The sequence below is a fragment of the Sorex fumeus genome, unplaced genomic scaffold, assembly GCF_029834395.1.
Source record: "Sorex fumeus unplaced genomic scaffold, SorFum_2.1 ptg000047l, whole genome shotgun sequence".
NCBI lineage: Eukaryota > Metazoa > Chordata > Mammalia > Eulipotyphla > Soricidae > Sorex > Sorex fumeus.
In genome coordinates this window covers 48,208,010-48,229,416 of record NW_026606104.1, presented here as the reverse complement: position 1 = coordinate 48,229,416, position 21,407 = coordinate 48,208,010, and the positions used below count along the sequence as shown (strand labels likewise).

At 43.7% G+C, this 21,407-nt stretch overlaps 1 protein-coding gene and 1 non-coding gene across 2 annotated transcripts in view; both read left to right on the top strand.

The window, feature by feature from the left end:
• Positions 1-8,106, top strand: part of RNF19B (ring finger protein 19B) — a 33,363-nt gene extending 25,257 nt beyond the window's left edge. Inside the window, exons 6-9 of the mRNA XM_056123436.1 lie at positions 217-357; positions 2,114-2,321; positions 6,003-6,134; positions 7,273-8,106. Of these exons, the coding sequence (XP_055979411.1) occupies positions 217-357; positions 2,114-2,321; positions 6,003-6,134; positions 7,273-7,735 (944 nt within the window). The 3' untranslated portion in view covers positions 7,736-8,106. The remainder of the gene's footprint in view (positions 1-216; positions 358-2,113; positions 2,322-6,002; positions 6,135-7,272) is intronic.
• An 8,030-nt stretch (positions 8,107-16,136) lies between these two features.
• Positions 16,137-16,268, top strand: LOC130032222 (small nucleolar RNA SNORA16B/SNORA16A family). Its single transcript, XR_008793773.1, has one exon. It is a non-coding gene; the product is annotated as a small nucleolar RNA SNORA16B/SNORA16A family (small nucleolar RNA).
• The last annotated feature ends 5,139 nt before the right edge of the window (positions 16,269-21,407 follow it).

The following is a 21,407-nucleotide window of genomic DNA, read 5'->3' as shown; positions in this document are numbered from 1 at the left end:
GTTATATGGCTGTAAATTGGAACCAGACTCCTAATCGGGGACTTTGTGATTATAAGTTCAGCCATCATTCGTTCTCTTACACTGGTCCTCTTTGGGATAACTAGCTGTCTTCTGTTGCGCCTTTGCCCTTTTTAAAGTGGTTTGTGCTCACACTATGAAGAATTGAGGGCAGTTGAGGCTGGTGACCTGCTGACATGTTTTCTTCTCTTCCCACAGGTATTGGTGTCCCCATTATGCTGGCATATGTCTATGGGGTTGTGCCCATTTCTCTCTGTCGTGGTGGCGGCTGTGGAGTTAGCACAGCCAATGGAAAGGGAGTGAAAATTGAGTTTGATGAAGATGATGGTCCAATCACAGGTAAAAAAGGACTTTTGTTTCCCTTTGGATATACGGGACACAGAGATCAGTAAAATCCAGCACATTTTATAGAGACTGTCATTAGATTTCTCTGGATAATGAATTTTGTAGGGGGTGAAGTATTTTTAGTATTTCATTTTTTTGTTCTAGAGTTATTAGGTTAATTCCTCTGGTACTTGCCACTGTGTGGCAGGTACAAACTAGTAAGACTTCAAATAACTCCAAGTATGCTGGTAATAGTAGTGATTATAATAGTCTTATATCCGCACAGTGCTTTATAATTTTCAGAGGACCTTACACAGTTATTATCTCACTTGCTTTTTACAACAGTTCTCTGAAGAGGGAGGGCAGAAGTTATTATTAGTCCCAGCTAATGAGAGCTTCTCTAAGCTTTGGTCTCAATATCTGTTCAATGGCTCTAAGAGTTGCTATAGAACTAGGTGACTAGAGCAGGTCTTTGACATCTACTTTGATGTCTTTTTCATTTCACCATATTAAGGCACACAGAGACCTTCAGTGATTTTTCAAACATTCTACATTACATAAGCTAAACATAATGCTGTTTTGCCTTTTTTTTAAATGGTGCTGGGAGTCAAACTCACTACCTCACACATGCCAGGCATGTGCTCTACCACTCAGCCACATCTCCAGCCCCCAAACTTATTTTAAAATCTTCATTTTGATTAGATGGTATCTACAGTGTAATGGAAAGAATAATGTACTCAGGCCCAGAGAGATAACTTAAAAGGCAGCTGCATGCGTTGCATGAGGGAAGTCTGGATCCCATCTCTGGCACTGTATGCTCTCTCAAGCACTGCCCAGAGAGACCCCTGAATACAGCTACAGAACTGGGAGTAGCCCTGAGTACTACCAAGGTGTCATAAAAACAAAAGAATAGTGAATTCAAGGGCAGAAGCAATAGTAAGCATATAGAGTGCTTGCCTTGCACCATCTGACCCAGATTTGGTCCCCGGCACCTCATATGGGCCCCCTGCCCCACCCCCAAGCCCGCCAGGAGTGATCCTTGAGTGCAGAGCCAGGAATTAGCCCTGAGCACTGCCAGTTGTGGCCCCAAACAAAACAAAAAAGAGAAGTGAGTTCAAAACTGTAGTTTATAATAGTTTTGGGTGACTAGCCAGGGGTTTGGTTGATAAACCATGACCTTAAACAAGTAATTTAGTTCTAAGCTTTTGTTTCCTCCTTTAAACATGAGCAAGCAGGGCTGGAGGGATAGTGTAGTAGATATGGTGTTTTACTGGCATGTGGCCAACCTGGGTTTGAATCCTGACATCTCATATGGCCTCTGAACCCACCAGGAATGATCCTTGAATGCAGAGCCAGGAGTAAGCCCTGAGCACTGCCAGGTGTGGCCCAAAAAACAAATAATAAAATCATTGAATAAAATTAATTTGGAGATATAGTCTGCGGTTTAAGGTGTTTGCCTTGCATGCATCCAATTCTGGTTCAATCTCTAACACCTCTTCTGATCCACCAGGAGTTAGCCCTGAGCACAGTCAGGTGTGACCTCAAAGCCAAATAAATAAAATTGGAGTTATTAATGCCTAGTTATTGGGAAGATCAAATATAAACATGTTAAAACACTTGATGTTAGTAGCTATACATAGTATCTGTTCATTATGTGAATAAGTATTTTTTTCTACATAATATCCTCCACTTTGAAGAGTCATTACAGGAAAATGCCAGACTGTTTTGATGCTGTGCTATCTTGAATTGAGATACTTGGTTCCATCCCCAGTGGCAGATGCCTGGCGAGCCCTCAAGAATCCCAGCATTGGGGAAAGCAGCATTGAAGGCCTGACAAGTGTGCTGAGCACCAGTGGAAGCCCTACAGATGGACTCAGTGTTATGCAGGGCCCATACAGTGAAACAGCCAGTTTTGCAGCCCTCTCGGGGGGCACATTGAGTGGTGGCATTCTTTCCAGTGGCAAGGGAAAATACAGCAGGTAAGTAGGTAGATCATTTCTGACAGATCCAGTTTAAACTATATGAAGCATACCTATAAGGCCATTATTTTGTGCTATGCATGTGTCAGACATAAATTATCTTATTTTTACTTAATCATTAATGCTCTTTCCTTCTACTTTCATAGTTAGAAAACAGAATCAGAAAGGCTAAGTGACAGGGGCTGGAGCAATAGCACAACGGGTAGGGCATTTGCTTTGCATGCGGTCGACCCGAGTTCGATTCCCTGAGCACCACCAAGAGTGTTCCTGAGTGCTGAGCCAGGAGTAGCCTCTGTGCATCGCATGGTGTGACCCAAAAAGTAAAAAAAAAAAAATAGAAAGGAAGGAAAAGAAAGACTCAGTGACTTGCCCAAAGTTTTGTGTCCTCTCTCCTGTGCCACAGTAACCCCATATAAAGTATGACCTTGGGGGCTGGAGAGATAGTACAGAGGATAAGGCAGTTGCCTTGCATATGACTTCTGGCATCCCATATGGTCCCCTGAGTCTACCAGCAGTGATCCCTAAGCTCAGAGCCAGGAGTAAGTCCTAGGCATGACTGGGTGTGACCTAAAAATAAACAAAAAAATAGCCTTGGCTTTAAATCCCACCCACACGTACCACCTTAGCTTACTTCCTTTAGGAAAGGGACACATACAAAGCCACATACATATTCTCCCTTTGGCATGTCACTGGCTTTCTTATTGATTTATTAGTGCTCTGATCCTTAAATATCTTCCTATTCCTATTACACTTTACAGATAAGGAAAATCAGTTCTTTGAACTTGAGGATATAAAGGATGTAAAGATTTTTTTTTTTATGTCCCTCCATTAACAGTACAGATCAAGCATCACTCCATATACTGAGGTGTATATGCAATGGATTTACTGGTCTGGCCTGCCTGCCTGCCTGCCTGCCTGCCTGCCTGCCTGCCTGCCTTCCTTCCTTCCTTCCTTCCTTCCTTCCTTCCTTCATATGTCCGTTTCTTCTTCTTTCCCCTCGCCACCTCAGTGGTGCTCAGGAGTTACACCTGGCTCTGCATTCAGGAATAACTCCTTGCAGGTTTGGGGGACCATATGGGATGTTGGGGACTGAACCAGTGTTGGCCTCATGCAAGGCAAGCGCCCTACCTGCTGTCTCTTTGATCTCTGACCTGCCTCTTTCTATTGTCAGTGCAAAGAATACCTCCTAGTAAGTGCCAGGAGCCCAGAATATGTAAAGTTTTTTCACTAAAAAAAAAAAACTGTGCATGTTGCATCAGAAACAGTGTAATGCAGGAGAAAAACTGAGGTAGGGTAAAGGTGGAGCAAATCAAGATAGGTTGAGGGGGAGGTGGAAGATGGCTGTCTTTTTTTTTTATGGTTATGCCTGATTCTTCATTTTTTTATTTTATTTTTTTAAATCTTTATTAGTGAAACACCATGAGGTACAGTTGTAGACTTACAGATTTTTGTGCTTGGGTTCCAGTTATACAATGATCCGAGTACCCATCCCTCCACCAGTGCCCATTCTCCACCACCAATGATCCCAGTATCCCTCCCACCCTCCCATCCCCCCCATCCCACCCTGCCTCTGTGGCAGGGTATTCCCTTTTGCTCTCTCTCTCTCCTTTTGGGTGCTGTGGTTTGCAGAAGAGGCATTGAGTGGCGAAGATGGCTGTCTTTAGATAGCTGAAGGGCTTTGAAGGGCAAGAAAGGATTAGATTTCTGACTTCACCCAAGGAGTGTAAGATTAAAATGAACTGACAGAAACAATAAAGGGAAGATTACTTCGGGTTGAATATAGGGGAAGTTCTGTATAAAAATACAAAAGAAGAGGGCTGGAGCGATAGCAGAGCGGGTAGGGTGTTTACCTTGCACACAGCCGACCCAGGTTCGATTCCCAACATCCCATATGGTCCCCCCAGAAGTCCCGCCAGAAGTAATTCCTGAGTGCATGAGCCAGGAGTAACCCTTGTGCATCACCCAGTGTGACACAACAACAACAAAAAAAAAAAGAAGAAGAAGAAATGGTTTGCTTTATTGTTGTTGTGTCACAATTGGATTTTTTTTAGAGTACACTTGGTGGTGCTCAGGGCTTACTCCTGGCTGGACATTGTGGACCACATAGGGTGTCAGGGGTTGAATCCATGTCAGCCACATGCAAGGCAAGCACCTTACCCGCTGTATATCTCTCTAACCCCAGCAATGGCATACTTTAGTGTAAATACTGAGCTTCCTTTCTCTGAAAGTATTTAAAGTGAGACCAGACTATTTGAAGGATTTAAAAAAAAAAAAGAAAGAAAGAAATCCCAGAGAATTCTAGCACAGTCATTGCACAGACTAGCATTTGGGAACTACCTAAGTCGATGGCCTTTATGAAAGACTTCTTCATGTCTGAGTGTGGTTCTGTGGAAAAGAAAACTAGAACCCAACTCGCTGACGTGATGCATTTTGTATTGCACTACCTCATTTTCATGGGCCGCGGCATCCTTGAAGTCCTACGAGGCTGGAAAAGCAAAGCAGCAGCACAGGTGGCAGGCTGGAGGGTGTGTGCCAGTGCAGCTGCAGGCTGCTGCTGACCTGCTCTGTCTCATGACGGGCTGTCTCTTGTTAGGGGATCCCGCCCCCACATACGGGAGAATTCACTGCTGTGCTTTCTTAAAACCAACACCCCTGGAAAGAAGCAGACAGACGTAATTGGAGACTGACTTGCTGAAACTGCAGCTTAGCCAGTCCAGCTGTTCCAGTTCTGTGAAAGCCTTTTATAGGAAGTAAATGAGTCAGATGGGTTTGACTGTGAAACCCATTATGAGGAAATGCTTAAGAATGCAACAAAATGGTGTTGGAGCCAAGAAAGGAAATAGTTAGAGCCTCTCAGCCCTGAGACACCACGGGGAAAGTTTGCTGCTCTTTTAGGAAGTGATCTATATGTCCTGTAATCTCATAGCCTGGAGCAATCTGATCGCTAATGTTTGAGTTTCTCCATGTGTAAGACAAGGAGCATAAAGCTTGAATGGTGATATATGGTCTTTTTTTTTTTTAACTCACAGATGAGTAAGAGAGATGGGTAAATTGACATAATAAGTAGGTAATTGCTGTAGGAGCACTTAGCATGAAGTGACAGGTTTGCTGGGAGAGTTGGGGAAGGTATTTCCATTGTTAAAAACAGAGTATGAGTTTGTCATATAGAGAAGGAAAACTTCTACAGGGAAGAAATAGCATGTGCAAAAGCCATGGAGTAATAAAATGTGTATTGGTGTGTAAGGAAAAAAGTTCTGGTGACTACAATTTAGTGAGAGATGCAGCTGGACGGAGAGCTTGGAGACAGTTCAGAAGACCCGTTGGCAGGAGAGAGGCATGAGAGGATGATTAAAGTGATCAGGTCTTTGTTCACATTGGCACTGATCTGGAAGTTCTTTAATTTGCGTCTAGGACTGCTGGAGAGCCCAGTTGCGGTTATCCAGACAGGAGATGTTGGTGGCCTAAGTTAAGCAGTAGCAGTGGGGGTAGAGAGGAGGGGACGATTTCAGTAGATATTTAAAAGACAAAATGTGTGGCCATTTTCGGAACAATTTGATAACTGAAGAGCATATCAACTTTTAAATCACAAGAGAAAAATAGAAGAGAGATGTGTGCCAAGGGAGGAGACTGTCTCAGAATACCCAGGTCTCATATTAACTTAAACGTCCCCTCTTTACACAGGTTAGAAGTCCAAGCCGATGTCCAAAAGGAAATTTTCCCCAAAGACACAGCCAGTCTTGGTGCAATTAGTGACAACGCAAGTACTCGTGCTATGGCCGGTTCCATTATCAGTTCCTACAACCCACAGGACAGGTATGTGAACAGTCAGATGTTCAGGGAAGGTTGCGTTCTTTTGTTTGGGCAGACAGCTGTAAGAAGCTTGCCTCATGTGAAGGCCTCATGTACCATCCAGTGGGTCTGTAGTGTCTTATCTGTGAATCATAGAGCAGGTTCTTTGTGTAGGAGTAGCATCTCTTGAGCACTTGATTCTCATCAGCACTTATTTCTTTTCTCCATTCTTCTTTCCTCTCTCTTTTCTTAGCTATTGCTGCAGTATAATTGTTCACGTAGAGCCAAAGGGGCTAAATTGGTGTTTACCGAAGTTTATGGGTCCATGGTTTCTGCTCTTTTGTCCCCCTTTCCATGATGTGTCTCCCTCAACCTATTTTTCTGTTAATTTAAAAAAGCTTGTGTATCTGGTATGGTGTGAGTATAAGATGGCCTTCTGGAGAGATTCTTCTTGCTTTATTGTGGCATAGTAGTAAGAAGCTTTGAATCTTCTATCATTTTCATATTTGAGTGAGATAGTCTGAGGCTCTGGTTCTTCTCTGAATTTTGGAAGCTTTTTGTTGTTTCAAGACACTGGCAGAGGTGTATGTGATTTGTTTTATTTTGTTACCCGGGAGCCACACCTAGCAGTACTCAGGGCTTACTTCTGGCTCTGAACTCAGGGATCACTCCTGGTGGGCTCAGAGGATCATATGAGGTGCCAGGGATCAAACCTGGGCCAGCCATTGTGCAAGGCAAATGCCCTACCTGCTGTGCTCCAAACCCAGGGTGTGTATTTTAAATAAAAAGGATCAAATTATGGGGCTGGAGCCATAGTACAGTGGTTAGGCATTTGCCTTGAACATAGTCAACTCATGTTCAATGCCCAGCATTCCATATGGTTTCTGAGCACTTGCAGTAGTGATTCCTGAGTGCAGAGCCAGGAGTAACTCCTGAGCATTGCCTGGTGTGGCCCAACCCCATCCCACACATAAAAAGGTCAAATTATTTATATTATTTGAGTATTAGGTGAATTTTTTTTGGGGGGGTGGCGCTAAAAGTGTGATCTACCCTATTGTTTACCTGTGCTTTAGACTTCCTAATCCTGAACCCACTAACTGCTTTTACCAACAGGTATAGTATGACCTCTGCCTGACTCAGGATTGGATTTTTGTCTCCACAGAGAATGTAACAATATGGAAATCCAAGTGGACATTGAAGCCAAACCAAGCCATTATCAGCTGGTTAGTGGGAGCAGCACAGAGGACTCACTCCATGTTCATGCTCAGATGGCGGAGAATGAAGAAGAAAGTAGTGGTGGCGGCAGCAGTGGCAGTAATGAAGAAGACCCCTCCTGCAAACACCAAAGCTGTGAACAGAAAGACTGCCTGGCCAGCAAACCTTGGGACATCAGCCTGGCCCAACCCGAGAGCATCCGCAGTGACCTGGAGAGCTCTGATACACAGTCAGACGATGTGCCAGACATCACCTCGGATGAGTGTGGCTCCCCTCGCCCCCACACTACAGCCTGCCCCTCGACCCCCAGAGCTCAAGGTGCACCAAGCCCAAGTGCCCATATGAACCTCTCTGTGCCAGCTGAGGGGAAGACTCTTTCGAAGCTAGAAGCTGGAGAAGCCAGAGTATGAAGTGGAATGAATGCTCCTGTTCTGAGAAGCACACTTGTAACTTCATCTTTTGGAATCTTTTTTTTTTTTTTGGGGCGGGGGGCGGGAAACGAAGGGATTTATGTATTTTATTTCAAAGATTCTCTGGTCACAGGTTTTCCCCAGGGAAATTCTGAGAAATTTGCGATTTCTTACTGGATAAAACATGGAAGTTTACCCCTTTGTCCCACGCCCCTCACCCTTCCCCTTTTTCTAGTTTTAATTTATTGGTTAAACTGATGGTGGCAATCTGTGAGGTGTGTCAAAGAGTGTACAGATGTATGTGTGTATATTGTATGTATGCTAACCTTACTGAAGGACACATTTTAATAAAGATTTCTGTCATAATTCAACTCATCTTACTGTCCTTAGCTTGGGTAGTTTACATTGCCAAATGTTTCATGGAAAATAGGCCACTACATCTTTAATAGTCTCTAGATCTGAGTTTCTCCCTTCCCAGGGAGGATGGGTTGGAGTCAGATTGCAGTGGAGCCATCTATAAACCAGCCACTCCTGGCCTGACAGGAAGCAAAGCTAGACTTGTTTTGAACTGAAGAGTCAGACTGAAGAATTAGCTGAGTCAGCCAGATAAGCTGTAGGGGAAAATGAACCTTGTTTGCCCTCTAGAGGCAGCTGTGTAGTTTTAGCCTTTCTGTTTCACAAAGTATTCACTATTAGAAATGTACTTCCAAGGAGGGAAGGGCTGACAGTCCCAGTTGCTCTTCATAGAGAGCTCAGTGAATGTCTCAGGATTATAAACCAGGAATCAGAGAGGAAGGAAAAAATGAACTGGTTCTTCATAATTACCAAGCGATAGCCAAGGCATTCATCATGCTCTCACATACCCTATTCTAAAAAGCCTTCCCAGTTTTGCTAATGTAGTTTAAGAAGAACTAAGGATTATGATTAAAATGTGTAATTTTAGGCAAGAGACTTGCCTTCAAAATTTCACTTAGTTTTATTTCATAAATTCATTAAAATTGAGCTAAGCTCTGCTTGGAATTTTGGTTCTATCTATAGTAATGGCCTTAGAAATTAAAGCCCCCTGCATAGTACAGCAGAAAAACTAAAAAATTCATGAGACCTATTTTAAGATACCAAATCTAGTGTAGTTACTTTGTGTAAATCCATTCCCCTTTGATGTCCCCAACTTGCAGTTAAAATTTGAGGAACTTCTAGTGCCAAACTCTTCTATCACGTTAGCCCTGGGCCCAGAGGAAGAATTGAAAACATCCTTTCCTGAGGGCCAGATTGCTTTCTGTTTCCTTTCACAGATGCACCTGCGCTTTGTCATCCTGGCCTGTGCTTTACCACATGAGGAGGATGTGTCTGGACAACAGTCAACTTAGAAGATTCTTATCTTTTGAGCACTGAGGCCAGAGTTAGCATATTTCTCTGTGTGCACCTGCGACAGGAAATACTGTTAGAGTAGACTTTGAGTCTGTGCTCCAGAGGGTGTCCTTGTGTGAACTGGGAAAACTGTTGAAAATCTCTGAAATGTAAATTGTAAAACCAAGATTTGCAGTTCTAAAGCCTCATTGGAGAGCAGCTAACTTTGATAAAATCAAAATCTGTTGAAGGGGCAAATCTGTATTATCTAGATTCTCCTTATTACTTCTGTGGTATTTGGGAGCTTACTTTGAGTTAGGTTTTTGTGTAGCAAGTAGCAAAAATGGGAATAATGCTAATTATAGTGTTGTAAAGATTGAGATGGAGTACTGAAAATGCTTTGGGTAGATGCCCATGTTTTTTTTTTTTTCTCTTGTATTCATAAGAAATTAGTTAGGGGAGGTTTGAGGTATCATTAAGAAAAGCCCAGATACTCTGGACTAGGGACTGTGAAAATAAAGGTATGTGAATCTTTTGCAATGGTACTGTTAAATTTCTTAGACATTAGCAGATGGAAAGGCCCATCACTACCACCTAGAGGAGAATATGGGCAATGCATTGGGAAGTCTGATTTTCCCTTTAGGATACATCTAATTTCTTCTGTATTGCATTCATTCATTCTGAGATACATGGGCTGCTGCAATAAGGAAAACACAAATTACCTGTCTCTAACACATACACTGTAGTATTAAGTGAAAAGATCAGGTACATAACCTGAATGAGGTCAAAGGGGAAATGAGAAGTGGTAGATACTGCTACTCTACTTTTTTTTTTTTTTTTGCTTTTTGGGTCACACCCAGCAATGCTCAGGGGTTACTCCTGGCTCTACGCTCAGGAATTACTCCTGGTGTGCTTGAGGGACCATATGGGATGCCGGGGATCGAACCCGGCCAGTCACATGCAAGGCAAACGCCCTACCCACTGTACTATCGCTCCGGTCCCTGCTACTCTACTTTAAATGGGTAGTTAGGTGCCTGCTGTGGAGATAGTGCAAAGTGCTGGGATGCCGGCACTGCCGCACTCCCAAGTGTGGTTCAAAAGCCAAACAAAAAGAGGTCTGTGATAAAGATACATTTCACTAGAGCCCTGAAGGACTGAAGAAGGACCATGTGGCTATCTAGGGGAAGAACAAACCCAGACATTTGGAAAACATGTACAATAGCCCTTAGGTGAGACGACCTTGGTCTTCTGAAACACACACCATGGAAACCTATAATATAGGCTAGAACAAAGTTTTAGTGAGAGTACTAGATGGAGTTGAGGTGATTGAGAACAATATTGTGTATGTTAGCAGAACAACTCTGAAAACAAATTTTAGATTTCCTCTGAGGTGAGAAAGGTGATCTTCAAATTCGAAAAGATGTGGTGCCTGAGATGAACTTTCAAAGGAGCTAAAACTGAAAGTGGGCAGGTCCAGCCACCAGTCTTACTTGGATAGGAAAATGGTAAGAAACTTAACAGATATGGTATGCTTTCTGCCCTCTAATGTACTTTCTTGTACTCTAGACTCTGGAAATCTAAAAAATTAAGTAGCTGACACTTCCATGAGACCAGGGTTCTGAGTGTAATATAACTCTCCCACTGTGTACAAGCAGAGGAGTAATTCAAGGGTTATCTTAGCTTATTCACTGGTCCTTCAGCGACATAGAGACCTCAGGTTTCTCATAAATGATATTCCAGTATTCTTAGCTATATGGTGCTAAGGCTTTCTGGCTTATAAATAACTTTTTGATGCATCTTCACCCAGAAATAGCAGTTCCCATGTTAGACCAATTCTGAGAGTTCTATGCCCAGCCTAGAACCTATTTGCCCAGATTTTTATTTATTTTATTTATTTTTATTAGCGATAGCACAGCGGTAGGGCGTTTGCCTTGCACGCAGCCAACATGGCCGACCCGAGTTCGATTCCTCCGCCCCTCTTGGAGAGCCCGGCAAGCTACCGAGAGTATCTCACCCGCACGGCAAAGCCTGGCAAGCTACCCGTGATGTATTCGATATGCCAAACACAGTAACAAGTTTCGCAATGTTACTGGGCCCACTCGAGCAAATTGATGAACAACAGGAGGACAGTGACAGAATTTATTTATTCAATCACCGTGAGAACAGTTACAAAGCTTTCAGGTTTGTCTTGTTCATACAATGATCAAATAACCATCCTTTCACCAGTGCATATTTTCCACCACCAAGACCCCAATATACGCCCCATCCCAGCCCTCCCCGTGCCTGTGAGGCAGATGGTTTCCACTTAACTCTCTCTCGACTTTGATTACATTTATTATTTCTACAAAAGATGCACCACTATTATTTGGAATTTCCCCCCAACAATCAAACCTGCTGAAAAGGCATCGTGAAATAATGCCATCGTGAAATAATTTGTTTTCTATTGCTGGTTATGAAGACCATATGATTTCTGATATTTTACTAATTAAGTCTGGAGGGATTTGCCCAGATTTTTAAACTCTTGTAAGAAGCTAATGTATAGACCAGAACAATAGTACAAGCGGGTAGGATGCTTGCTTTGCTTGCGGCCAACCCAGGTTAAATCCCCTGCATCCCGTATTGTCCCCTGAGCACTGCCAGGAGTGATCACTGAGCATGGCTGGTGTGATCCAAAAACAAACCCAACCAAATTCATAACCTTATCCAGATCTCTTATGTGAAAATTAAAGCAATTGTTTTGGAAAGAATGAAACTCTTAAATGAGGAAAGACATTTGAGATTTTGGAATAATCTTAGCACAGCAGTTAAGGTGTTTGCCTTGCACGCGGCCAACCCTGGTTTGATTCCTCCACCTTTCTCGGAGAGTCCAGCAAGCTACCAAGAGTATCTTGCCCACACGGCAAAGCTTGGTAAGCTCCCCGTGACGTATTCGATATGCCAAAAACAGTAACAAGTCTCACAATTTGTTGTGAGATGTTACTGGTGCCCGCTCAAGGAAATTGATGAACAACGGGAGGACAGTGCAACAGACAGTGCTTAGCAGTCTGGACCGTAGAGACTATGTAGTTTCTCTATCAGCAGATACATACATCCTTCTTTCTCTTATTGATGGGTCCATTTTGGTATAGTTATCTTGAAAGAAAATACCAGTATTCTTACATCTCAACCATTATCCCCCTTTGCCACCAGATCTGTAACTAGAGTCAGATTGGAGACTATCTGCTAGAAGGTAAGAACTGTTAAGATCTATTTGGAACATATTCTATTTGTATTACACCAGGAAGAAAATAATTTTTTAATGTAGGAGTACTGCTATTTATTCAGCCATAGATTAAGCTGATTAAAGAGGGCATGAACTCCACATTACTTATTTCAAAAATTTTTTTTAATTGACTATCATTGAAATAGACTGTTACAAAGCTGTTCATTATTGGGTTTCAGTCACACAATGATCCAGCACCCATCCTTTCACCAGTGTGCATGTCCCACCACCAATGTCCCCTGTTTTCCTCCCACCATCCCCCAACACCCCACCCCCCACCCCCAGTCTCCCTCCATGGGAAGCACTTGAAAATAACTATTTTAATTTTACTTGAAATTAATATGGTGTTCTAGAAATTCTGAATTTAAGTATCTTTAGCGTTTAACTAGCTTAAGTAACTTTAACATCAAACAGTGGCTCTTAGCTAGTTGAATGAAACCTGAACTCAACAGCGATCTACATTCATACACATTGAATATAGAAGGGTTGACATAGATTGATCATATGCCTGACCACTCATCTCCTAATTTTGCCTTCCAGAAATGCTAGGAGGATATTCTTCCACCAAGGAATTGAAGAGCATATAAAAGGAAACGCCTGATCTTGTAAAGTGCTGTAGTGTATATCCTCCGCCATACATTGAGAATGAAGCTAAAAATTGCTGCCATCAAGATGAAATTTCTAATATTAGTAGGGTTGATGGGATCATGGAGTGGCAGGACCCATGGGTAGCACCAGGCAATAAGACTGGAGTGATGAAATATATGGGTTACTATTAAGGCCATAATTGATTTGTATCACACAATACAAAGGTCCAGGTCTGGGAGAGGCCTGTTTGACTCACCCAAATGAAGCTATGGACACATAAGATTCTGAGACATATGTTCCTTGAATAAATTCTGGGTATCCTGAAGGAATCACCGGAAATAACTGAATTGTAAATATTCTTTTTTAAATTTTATGTATTTTTTTATTGAATCCCTGTGAGAATACACAATTCCTAAGTTGTTTAACGTTGAGTTTCAGTCACACAATGTCTCAATACCCATCCCTTCACTAGCACACGTTTCCCACCCGGCTTGTCCTGCTTCTCCTCCCCCCCACACCCGCCTGTCTCTGGCAGACACTTCTTCTCTTTTTTTTCCCCTCCCTTTTTTTAGTTTTAGGCACTGTGGTTTGCAATACTGTTACCTGAAGATATCATGCATATCATTTTACCTCCTTTCAGCACCTAGTTCCTGTGCGGAGTGATCATTTCCAACTATCATTGTTATAGTGGTACTTTCTCTGTCCTAACTAACCCCCACCCCCAACCCACCCCACCCCACCACCCGGTTGTGGCAAACTTCTTATCATGAACCAGTCCTGGCCCCATTTCTATTAGATTTTCTACTATGTATTTTTTCACTGGTATCACTGTCCTCCCGTTGTTCATCGATTTGCTCGAGCGGGTCCAGTAATGTCTCCATTGTGAGACTTGTTACTGTGTTTGGCATATTTTTTTATCCACTCATCTGTTCTCAGGCACTTGGGTTGTTTGAATTGAAAATATTTTTGGCGGTGCTTGGGGGACTATATGAGGTGCTGGGGATTGAACCCAGGTCAACCCTGCATGCAAGACAAGCATCCTAACCATTTGCTGTCTCTCCAGTCCTTGAATTGTAAATATTCTTATTTGTTTTGAATATGTCACAGGTAGCTTGCCAGGCTTTGCCGTGCGGGTGAGATACTCTTGGTAGCTTGCCGGGCTCTCCAAGAGGGGCAGAGGAATTGAACTCGGGTCTACCAAGTTGGCCGCTTGCAAGGCAAACGCCCTACCCACTGTGCTCCAGCCCATGTATTTTTTATATCCTGAAAATAAGTGCGATCACTGTTTGTCCCTCTCCCTCTCCTCTGACTTATTTCACTCACATTACTCTCCATATCCATATATAAGCAAATTTCATGACTTCATCTTTCCTAAGGGCTGGATGGTGTTCCATTATGTAGATGTACCACAGTTGATTTTTTTTTCTTTTTGGGTCACACCCAGCGATGCTCAGGGGTTATTCCTGGCTCTGCACTCAGGAATTACTCCTGGCGGTGCTTGGGGGACCACATGGGATGCCGGGGATTGAACCCAGGTCGGCCGTTACAAGGCAAACACCCTACCTGCTGTGCTATCGCTCTGGCCCTGATTTTTTTTTTTTATCCACTCATCTGTTCTCAGGCACTTGGGTTGTTTGAATTGAAAATATTTTTGGCGGTGCTTGGGGGACTATATGAGGTGCTGGGGATTGAACCCAGGTCAACCCTGCATGCAAGACAAGCATCCTAACCATTTGCTGTCTCTCCAGTCCTTGAATTGTAAATATTCTTATTTGTGTGTATATAGTTTGGAGGTCACACCCAGCAATGCTCAGGTTACTCCTGGCTCTCCCCTCAGAAATCATTCCTGACAGTGCTAGGGAGACCTTATGGGATGTTGGGGCTCAAACCCAAGTTAGCCGTGTGCAAGGCAACCACCCTACCCGGTGTACTATCACTCCAGATTCCTGGATTGTAAATATTCTTACTGTTCCCAAAGCAATCTTAGGGCATTTATCTATGTGCCAGTGTTTAGGAACTATTTGGTGGGTGGGTGGGGGTGTTGGGGGGGGAACTGGCCTTAAACCCAAGAGACCTAGAAAGTGTTTGTGGTCTACTAATTAAAAGAGAGGTTTGTGGGATGTTAAGGGTTAAATTGTATCTCAAAACTCATAGATTGCATTGTATAACTGAAACCCAAGCACAAAAAATTGTGTCTACAACTGTACCTCATGGTGTTTCACTAATAAAAATTAAAAAAAAGTTCATACATTGGAGGCCTAATCCCAATATCTCAGAATGTGATCTAAATTAAAAGGTGCAGGGGCTGGAGCAATAGCACAGCAGGTAGGGCGTTTGCCTTGCACATGGCAGACCCAGGTTCGATTCCCAGCATCCCGTATGGTCCCCCGAGCACTGCCAGGAGAGATTTCTGAGTGCATGAACCAGGAGTAACTCCTGTGCATCGCTGGTTGTGACCCAAAAAAGCAAAAAAAATTAATAAATTTTAAAAAATAAATTAAAAGGTGCAATCAAATGAAGACAAAGACACACTGGAGTAGGGTGGGCGCCCTTAATCCAATATGAAAGATGTGACATGAAGGTCAGATGTGGGGGATGGGCAGAGCCATAATTCAGTGGAGAAGGTGCTTGCTTTCAAGCAGCTCACCTGGACTTGATCCCTGGCAACCATACGTGGTCTGCCAATGGCATTAGGAGTGAACCCTAAGCATAAACCCTGAATACAGATGGGTATGCCCCCCCCAAAAAAAAATAATTAAAATGGAGAAGCCAGGGAGATAGCTGAAAGGACTAAGAAAATGTTTTGCATCCAGGGACCCCAGGTTCAATTCATGGCATCACATGTTTCCCTGACCACTAAGCTGGGAGCAGCCCCCAAGCACCCCTGGTGTGACACAAATGAACTTGCATCAGATAGTTGATTTAGGAGGGAGGTCGCTAACCTTCCATTTGACTGCTTTGGGTCAATCCTGGTTTTATTCCCAGCACCACATATGGTCGCCTAAGTACCACCAGGAGTCAGAAAACTGAGCTAGGACTAGTCCCCAAACAGCTGTGACCCAAAAACCAAAGAGGGAAAAAAATTAAAAAGGGGGTATTAGGGGGTTGGGGGTGTATTCAGTGGTAGAATGTTTATTCCGCATGTGTGAGGCCCTGGTTTATATCTCAGCAGTATAAAAAATATACATAGAAAAAAAATCAAAGAGCAGCCATAATGTGTGTGGCTGTTGCTTCCCAAAAGCTCTTGTAGTCTAAAAGGATCAAGACTCACAATTTTCAGGATGGTTGCCATTCTGTTTGTTGTAACTGATCTGCAATATTTTGGGAAAGGCAAAAAAAAAATCATTTTTTCCCCATTTCTTGGGAATATAGATAAAATTTTGTTTAAATTAAGGTGTTTCCCAATGGCAGAAAAAAATGTTGATATAAGGTTTTACACATAATTACTAGAATAAGGCGTTTGAGAAGTAGTTTGTTCCCTAAAACCAAGGTGAAGAGCAGTGTGTGTGTCTGGGAACATCCTGATGTATTGAGTTTGATTGCCCTGATTGGCTAGGGCTTCAATGGCCGCTTCCATCTCAACAGAATCAAAGGCCTTCTTTAAATCAATGAATGTTAGACAGAGCGGCATCTTGAACTCCCGAGAAACCTCAATGAGCTTGGTTACCTGCCTCCACTACCCAGCCGCCGCCACGCTCCAGGACGCTTTCCGGACCCGCGAAGCGGCCGCGCGACACATTGTAAGACACTAAATACCCATCTTCCAGAATTGCCGTACCATATTTGATAGGGTTCAAATATGGTAACACCTACAAGGGCAATTAGAGGCCGCCCCAAAAGCCTCTATCCCTCTCGGAGAGCCTGGCAAGCTACCGAGAGTATTCCGCCCGCAAAGCAGAGCCTCGCAAGCTATCCGTTGTGTTTTTGATATGCCAAAACCAGTAATTCCAATGGGTCTCATGTTATGATAAAAAAAAAATAGAGTAAACCCTGAACACTACTGAGTATGGTCCCAAACAAAACCCAACTCCATCCCCTAAAAAATAGAGTTAACTCAGTAGCAAAGTACCTGCTTTGCAAGTATGAGGCCAAGAGTTGGATCCCCAACCCTGCCCCTGCATGCTCTGAGTACACAGCTGTGTAGGGTCCCTGGAGCCACAACCATGCAACATCTCTAGGGCAATGAAACCAAGTGTGTGATCCCTGACAAAAACCACAGGCAAAGGGCCTGATAGTACAGCAGGTAGAGCATTTGTCTTGCATGCGGCCATCCTTGGCATCCTATATGGTCCCCCAAGTACCGCCATGAGTAATTCCTGAGTGCAGAGCCAGGAGGAACTCCTGAGCATCGCCAGGTGTGACCAAAAGAAAAAGAAAAAAGAACAATGGCCAAGTGTGTGTGCAGCCCCTGGTCATTAGAACAGAAGCAGCAGCAATAAACAGGGTAGGAAACTAAACACTGAATGAAAAAATAAGTACATAATGAAGTCACTGTCACTGTCCTCCCGTTGTTCATCGATTTGCTCGAGCGGGCCCAGTAACGTCTCCATTGGAGACTTTGTTGTTACTGTGTTTGGCATATCGAATACATCACGGGTGGCTTGCCAGGCTCTGCTATGAGGGCGAGATACTCTCGGTAGCTTGCCGGGCTCTCCGAGAGGGACGGAGGAATCGAACTTGGGTCGGCAATGTTGGCTGTGTGCAAGGCAAACGCCCTACCGCTGTGCTATTCAAAATATATAAAATGAATTTGGAGTCAGGGCTGGGGATGTAACTCAACAGTAGAAACCTTGCCTGCGTGTATGAGGCCCTGGATTCCAGCAAAACAAACTGAAAGACATTAAGTCCTATTGGGCAATCTCTGTTTTTTTGAGAAGCTGATCTTGCCTTCCTAATGAGTCCTTTTTTTTTTTTTTCTTATTTTTAAACACCAAGATTTACAGTTGTTCACAATACGTTTGTTTCAGATATTTACTATTGTCCCACAAGCAGTGTGCCCTTTCCTTCACGGGTGTCCCCAGTTTCCCACCCCCCCTCCAAGTCTGCACCCTTCGCAGGCACAACATTATTTACTTTATATTGCTCGTCACAATATATATCTCGTAATGGTGCTACGAAAGTCATGAGGCCAAGAGTTGGATCCAAGAGTTGGCCAAGAGTTACTGAGGATTTACTGAGCTGTTAGGTGCAAGTTGAGCCTTCTTATTGTTTCCCCTCAGTGAGTGTAGTGGGCTTCTGCTCAATTTCCCCATCTAATTTTCTCTGCTTCTACTGGGCCTAGACAACCAGCTGCCGGCATCTTTCTAAGATCAGTCCTCAGGCTGGGCGATTTCTCTGGCAGTGCTGCGAGACAGATGTGGGTGGGTGGAGACTCAGTCGGCCTGTCCTGCTAAGGCTCCAGAGATTTGGGCCCAGAGGCAATCAGGCCTCTTTGGAATAACTCAGCTGCTGATCTCTCAAAAATCAGTCATAAATTGTCGATCTTCTTACAGTTTTGTAAGAAGCTCCTACTCTGGGACCTCATTGCTGGCTTGCTTTTGGGGCCCCCTCTTCCTTTGCCTTGGACAGAGTCTTGCAGGAGCTAAGTGTCCAATTACCTCATTACCCAGGACATAACTCTTGAGTTATTGCATTCAGTTAAAAAAAAAACTGGGCTGCGCTCTGTGGTAGGGCAGGCAGCAGGACTAGGTGATTTGAGTTGCAGCCCTCCCAAAGGTCTTTAATCTCTCCCAGGTTAAAGGTTAAAGCCTCTTTCTTTTTGGAGAGGGGGATGGGGAGGAGAGACACACCTGATGAAGCTCAGGCTACTCTTTGCACTCAGGAATCACTCTTGGCGGGTTCAGGGAACAATATGGATTGAACCCGGGTCAGCCTCATGCAAGGCAAGTGCCTCACCTGCTTTATCTCTCCAGCCTAAGGGTAAAACCTTAGCTTCAATCTGTACTTTCATTCCCTTTTCCCAACCTGAACATTTTTATCTGGGCTGTCTTCTAAGACCATGATCATTTTTGTTTTATTTTGTTTTGTTTTTGTTTTGTGTGTAAACTCACACAAGAGGGGGCACAGCACACACAGCGGCGGTGGCTCTATCTCTCCCACCGCCCGCGTTCGGTAGTCTCACCCTTCTCCCACCCCGGAGAGGTCGATGGCGATGGTCAGGCGGAGGAAGGAACGAGGGCCAGGCTGGTAGGTATTAGTCGTAGTTTATTCTGATTCTCTCTTCATCTGTCTCTGCTCCCCTCTCCTTCTGTCTCTGCTCCCCCCTGCCCAATCTACGGTCTCCTTATATCTCTCTCCAAGAGGAATTGGGGAAACAATTACACATAGGTGTGGTCACAATCAATAGGGGTAGAACTCTTAGCCTCAGGGAAGGCCACTCCTAGGACAGATCCTTTCTCAGCAGGAGGACCCACCCTAGAGCAGAATCCCATGGGTGTGCCTCTCCTCTCCTTGTCCGACAAGCATATAAGCATATATAATATAAATCATTTTGCATGAATACAGTAAGAAATATCTTAAACTTATAGAATTGCTCTCCTAGGGTCATCTCGATCTCAGACTACGGTGCTCAGGCCAGATAGTCTTTCCCACCCCTAGCAGGATCCTAGTCTTGTCGTTACCTTTGGATCATGACAGCATTTGTCTATGATCAAACTCTTAACTTATAGTTAAGAATCGTGGCACCTTGGCCTGGCCCATTTCGCTGCCAGGGTAGCTCATCGCTTGCCCTGGGTCCATTCAGTCCCTCGTCGGGACCCTGCCTTTGGGGTGTTAGGAACTAAGGGCAACTGAGGCTTAAGTCGAGAAACCAGATGCCCGGGAGTGAATAATATTCAAAGCCAATCAAATTCTAAATTACAAAGCATGATGTTAACGGTCTTTCTGTATCTATACAAAAAGGATATTACTTTAAGGTAAACTGTTCATAAGGCATAAGGAGAGGAGAAAGGCAATATTTCACTCATAAAATCATAGATTTCTGGGAAACTGATCTTACAAATTAACAAAGTCTGAATAAGGGGAAAGCTGATTAACTGGGTGGGAAGGAGAGCATAGGGAAGACTGTTTACAGATAAACACAATGGAAGTGGAAGTGCTTCGGGAGCACTGTGATGGGTGTAACCAGATTGATGGGTGTAACCAGAAAAAACCTAAGCTCCTTGTACTCCAACAGTTTTGGGGCCATACTAAGCTGTGCTCAGGACTTACTCCTGGCTCTGCACTCAAGGATTACTTCTGGTGGTGCTGAGGGGACCATACAGGGTGCCAAGGATCAAACCCGTGTTGGCCACATGCAAGGCAAACACTCTACCTTCTGTACTATACCATTGCTTCATACCCTCTATGATCATGATTCTGAGTAGCTTATAGTCTCGCTAGAAATTTATCTTTCTCTGGCTCCTGTTTTGCCTTCCTCTGTTCTCTAAAATAAACACCCCGACTTAGTCTTCTATTGAGCCCTTCTTTATGTTCTGGGTTCCATTGTAGATAAAGCCCGTCACTTGTCCTTGGACAGGATGCTCATTTAGAATATGGACTGTGGGCTGGAGTGATAACTGAGCATATACTTTGGATGCAGGTGCACTGGGCTCAATTTCCAGCATTAGAGGGTCTCTAGAGCATAAAACTGAAGGTAACTCCACACACTGCCAGGTGAAACCCGAGACCAAATTGTTCTGAGAAACATCACAATGATAAAAACAAAGACATTCCTACCACAACTGTTCTACATTGCATTATATGTTCACTTTCCACCTTGTCCCCTTGCTGTGATGACTGGGTACTGCATACCTGGCGGAGTGCTCATATACTTTCCCTCACAATGCTCAAACATGATTGATGCACTCGAACCACACAGTTGGCATTAGTCCTACCCTGATTACCTTCCGTAAGTGGGATGGTGCAGGGATCTAACCAGGATCAACACAAGGTCTCGTGTTGAAGCTCTGAAAGGTCAAGAGGGTAGAACTGAGACTGCCTAGATAGAAATCCAAACTCTACCATTTGAGCAGTTTATGACTTAGAGCCAATTACTTAAGCTTGCTATTTCCATTTCTTTATCCAGGACAGTAAGGATAAAATAAACGAACGCTTATCACAGTGCCTGCAGTAAGAGAGTAGAAGCTGTAATATCAACTAACATCATTCTCCTCTGTGTCCTCTTCCTCAAAAATGCATGAAACTACAGAATATCTACTTATCATGGTCTTTTCTCAGAAGTCTAGATCCCCAGAGGAGAAATACTTCCAGTGGAACCTACAACAAAGAGCCCATTGAACAGAAGCTTAGGAGGCTGTTCTGGCTCCTTATCTATTCATGGAAACAATAGCCTAGAAGGCAATTGTGTTACAAATGCAGTATTTGATCTTGATTCTCCAGGGAAGAGGTTGGCTGCTGCTCAGGAAGACTGGAAGGTCTTTCTGGATTCCACAGGACCCCCTGGGGCTACCTCCTATACTGTTATGTTGGGGTAAA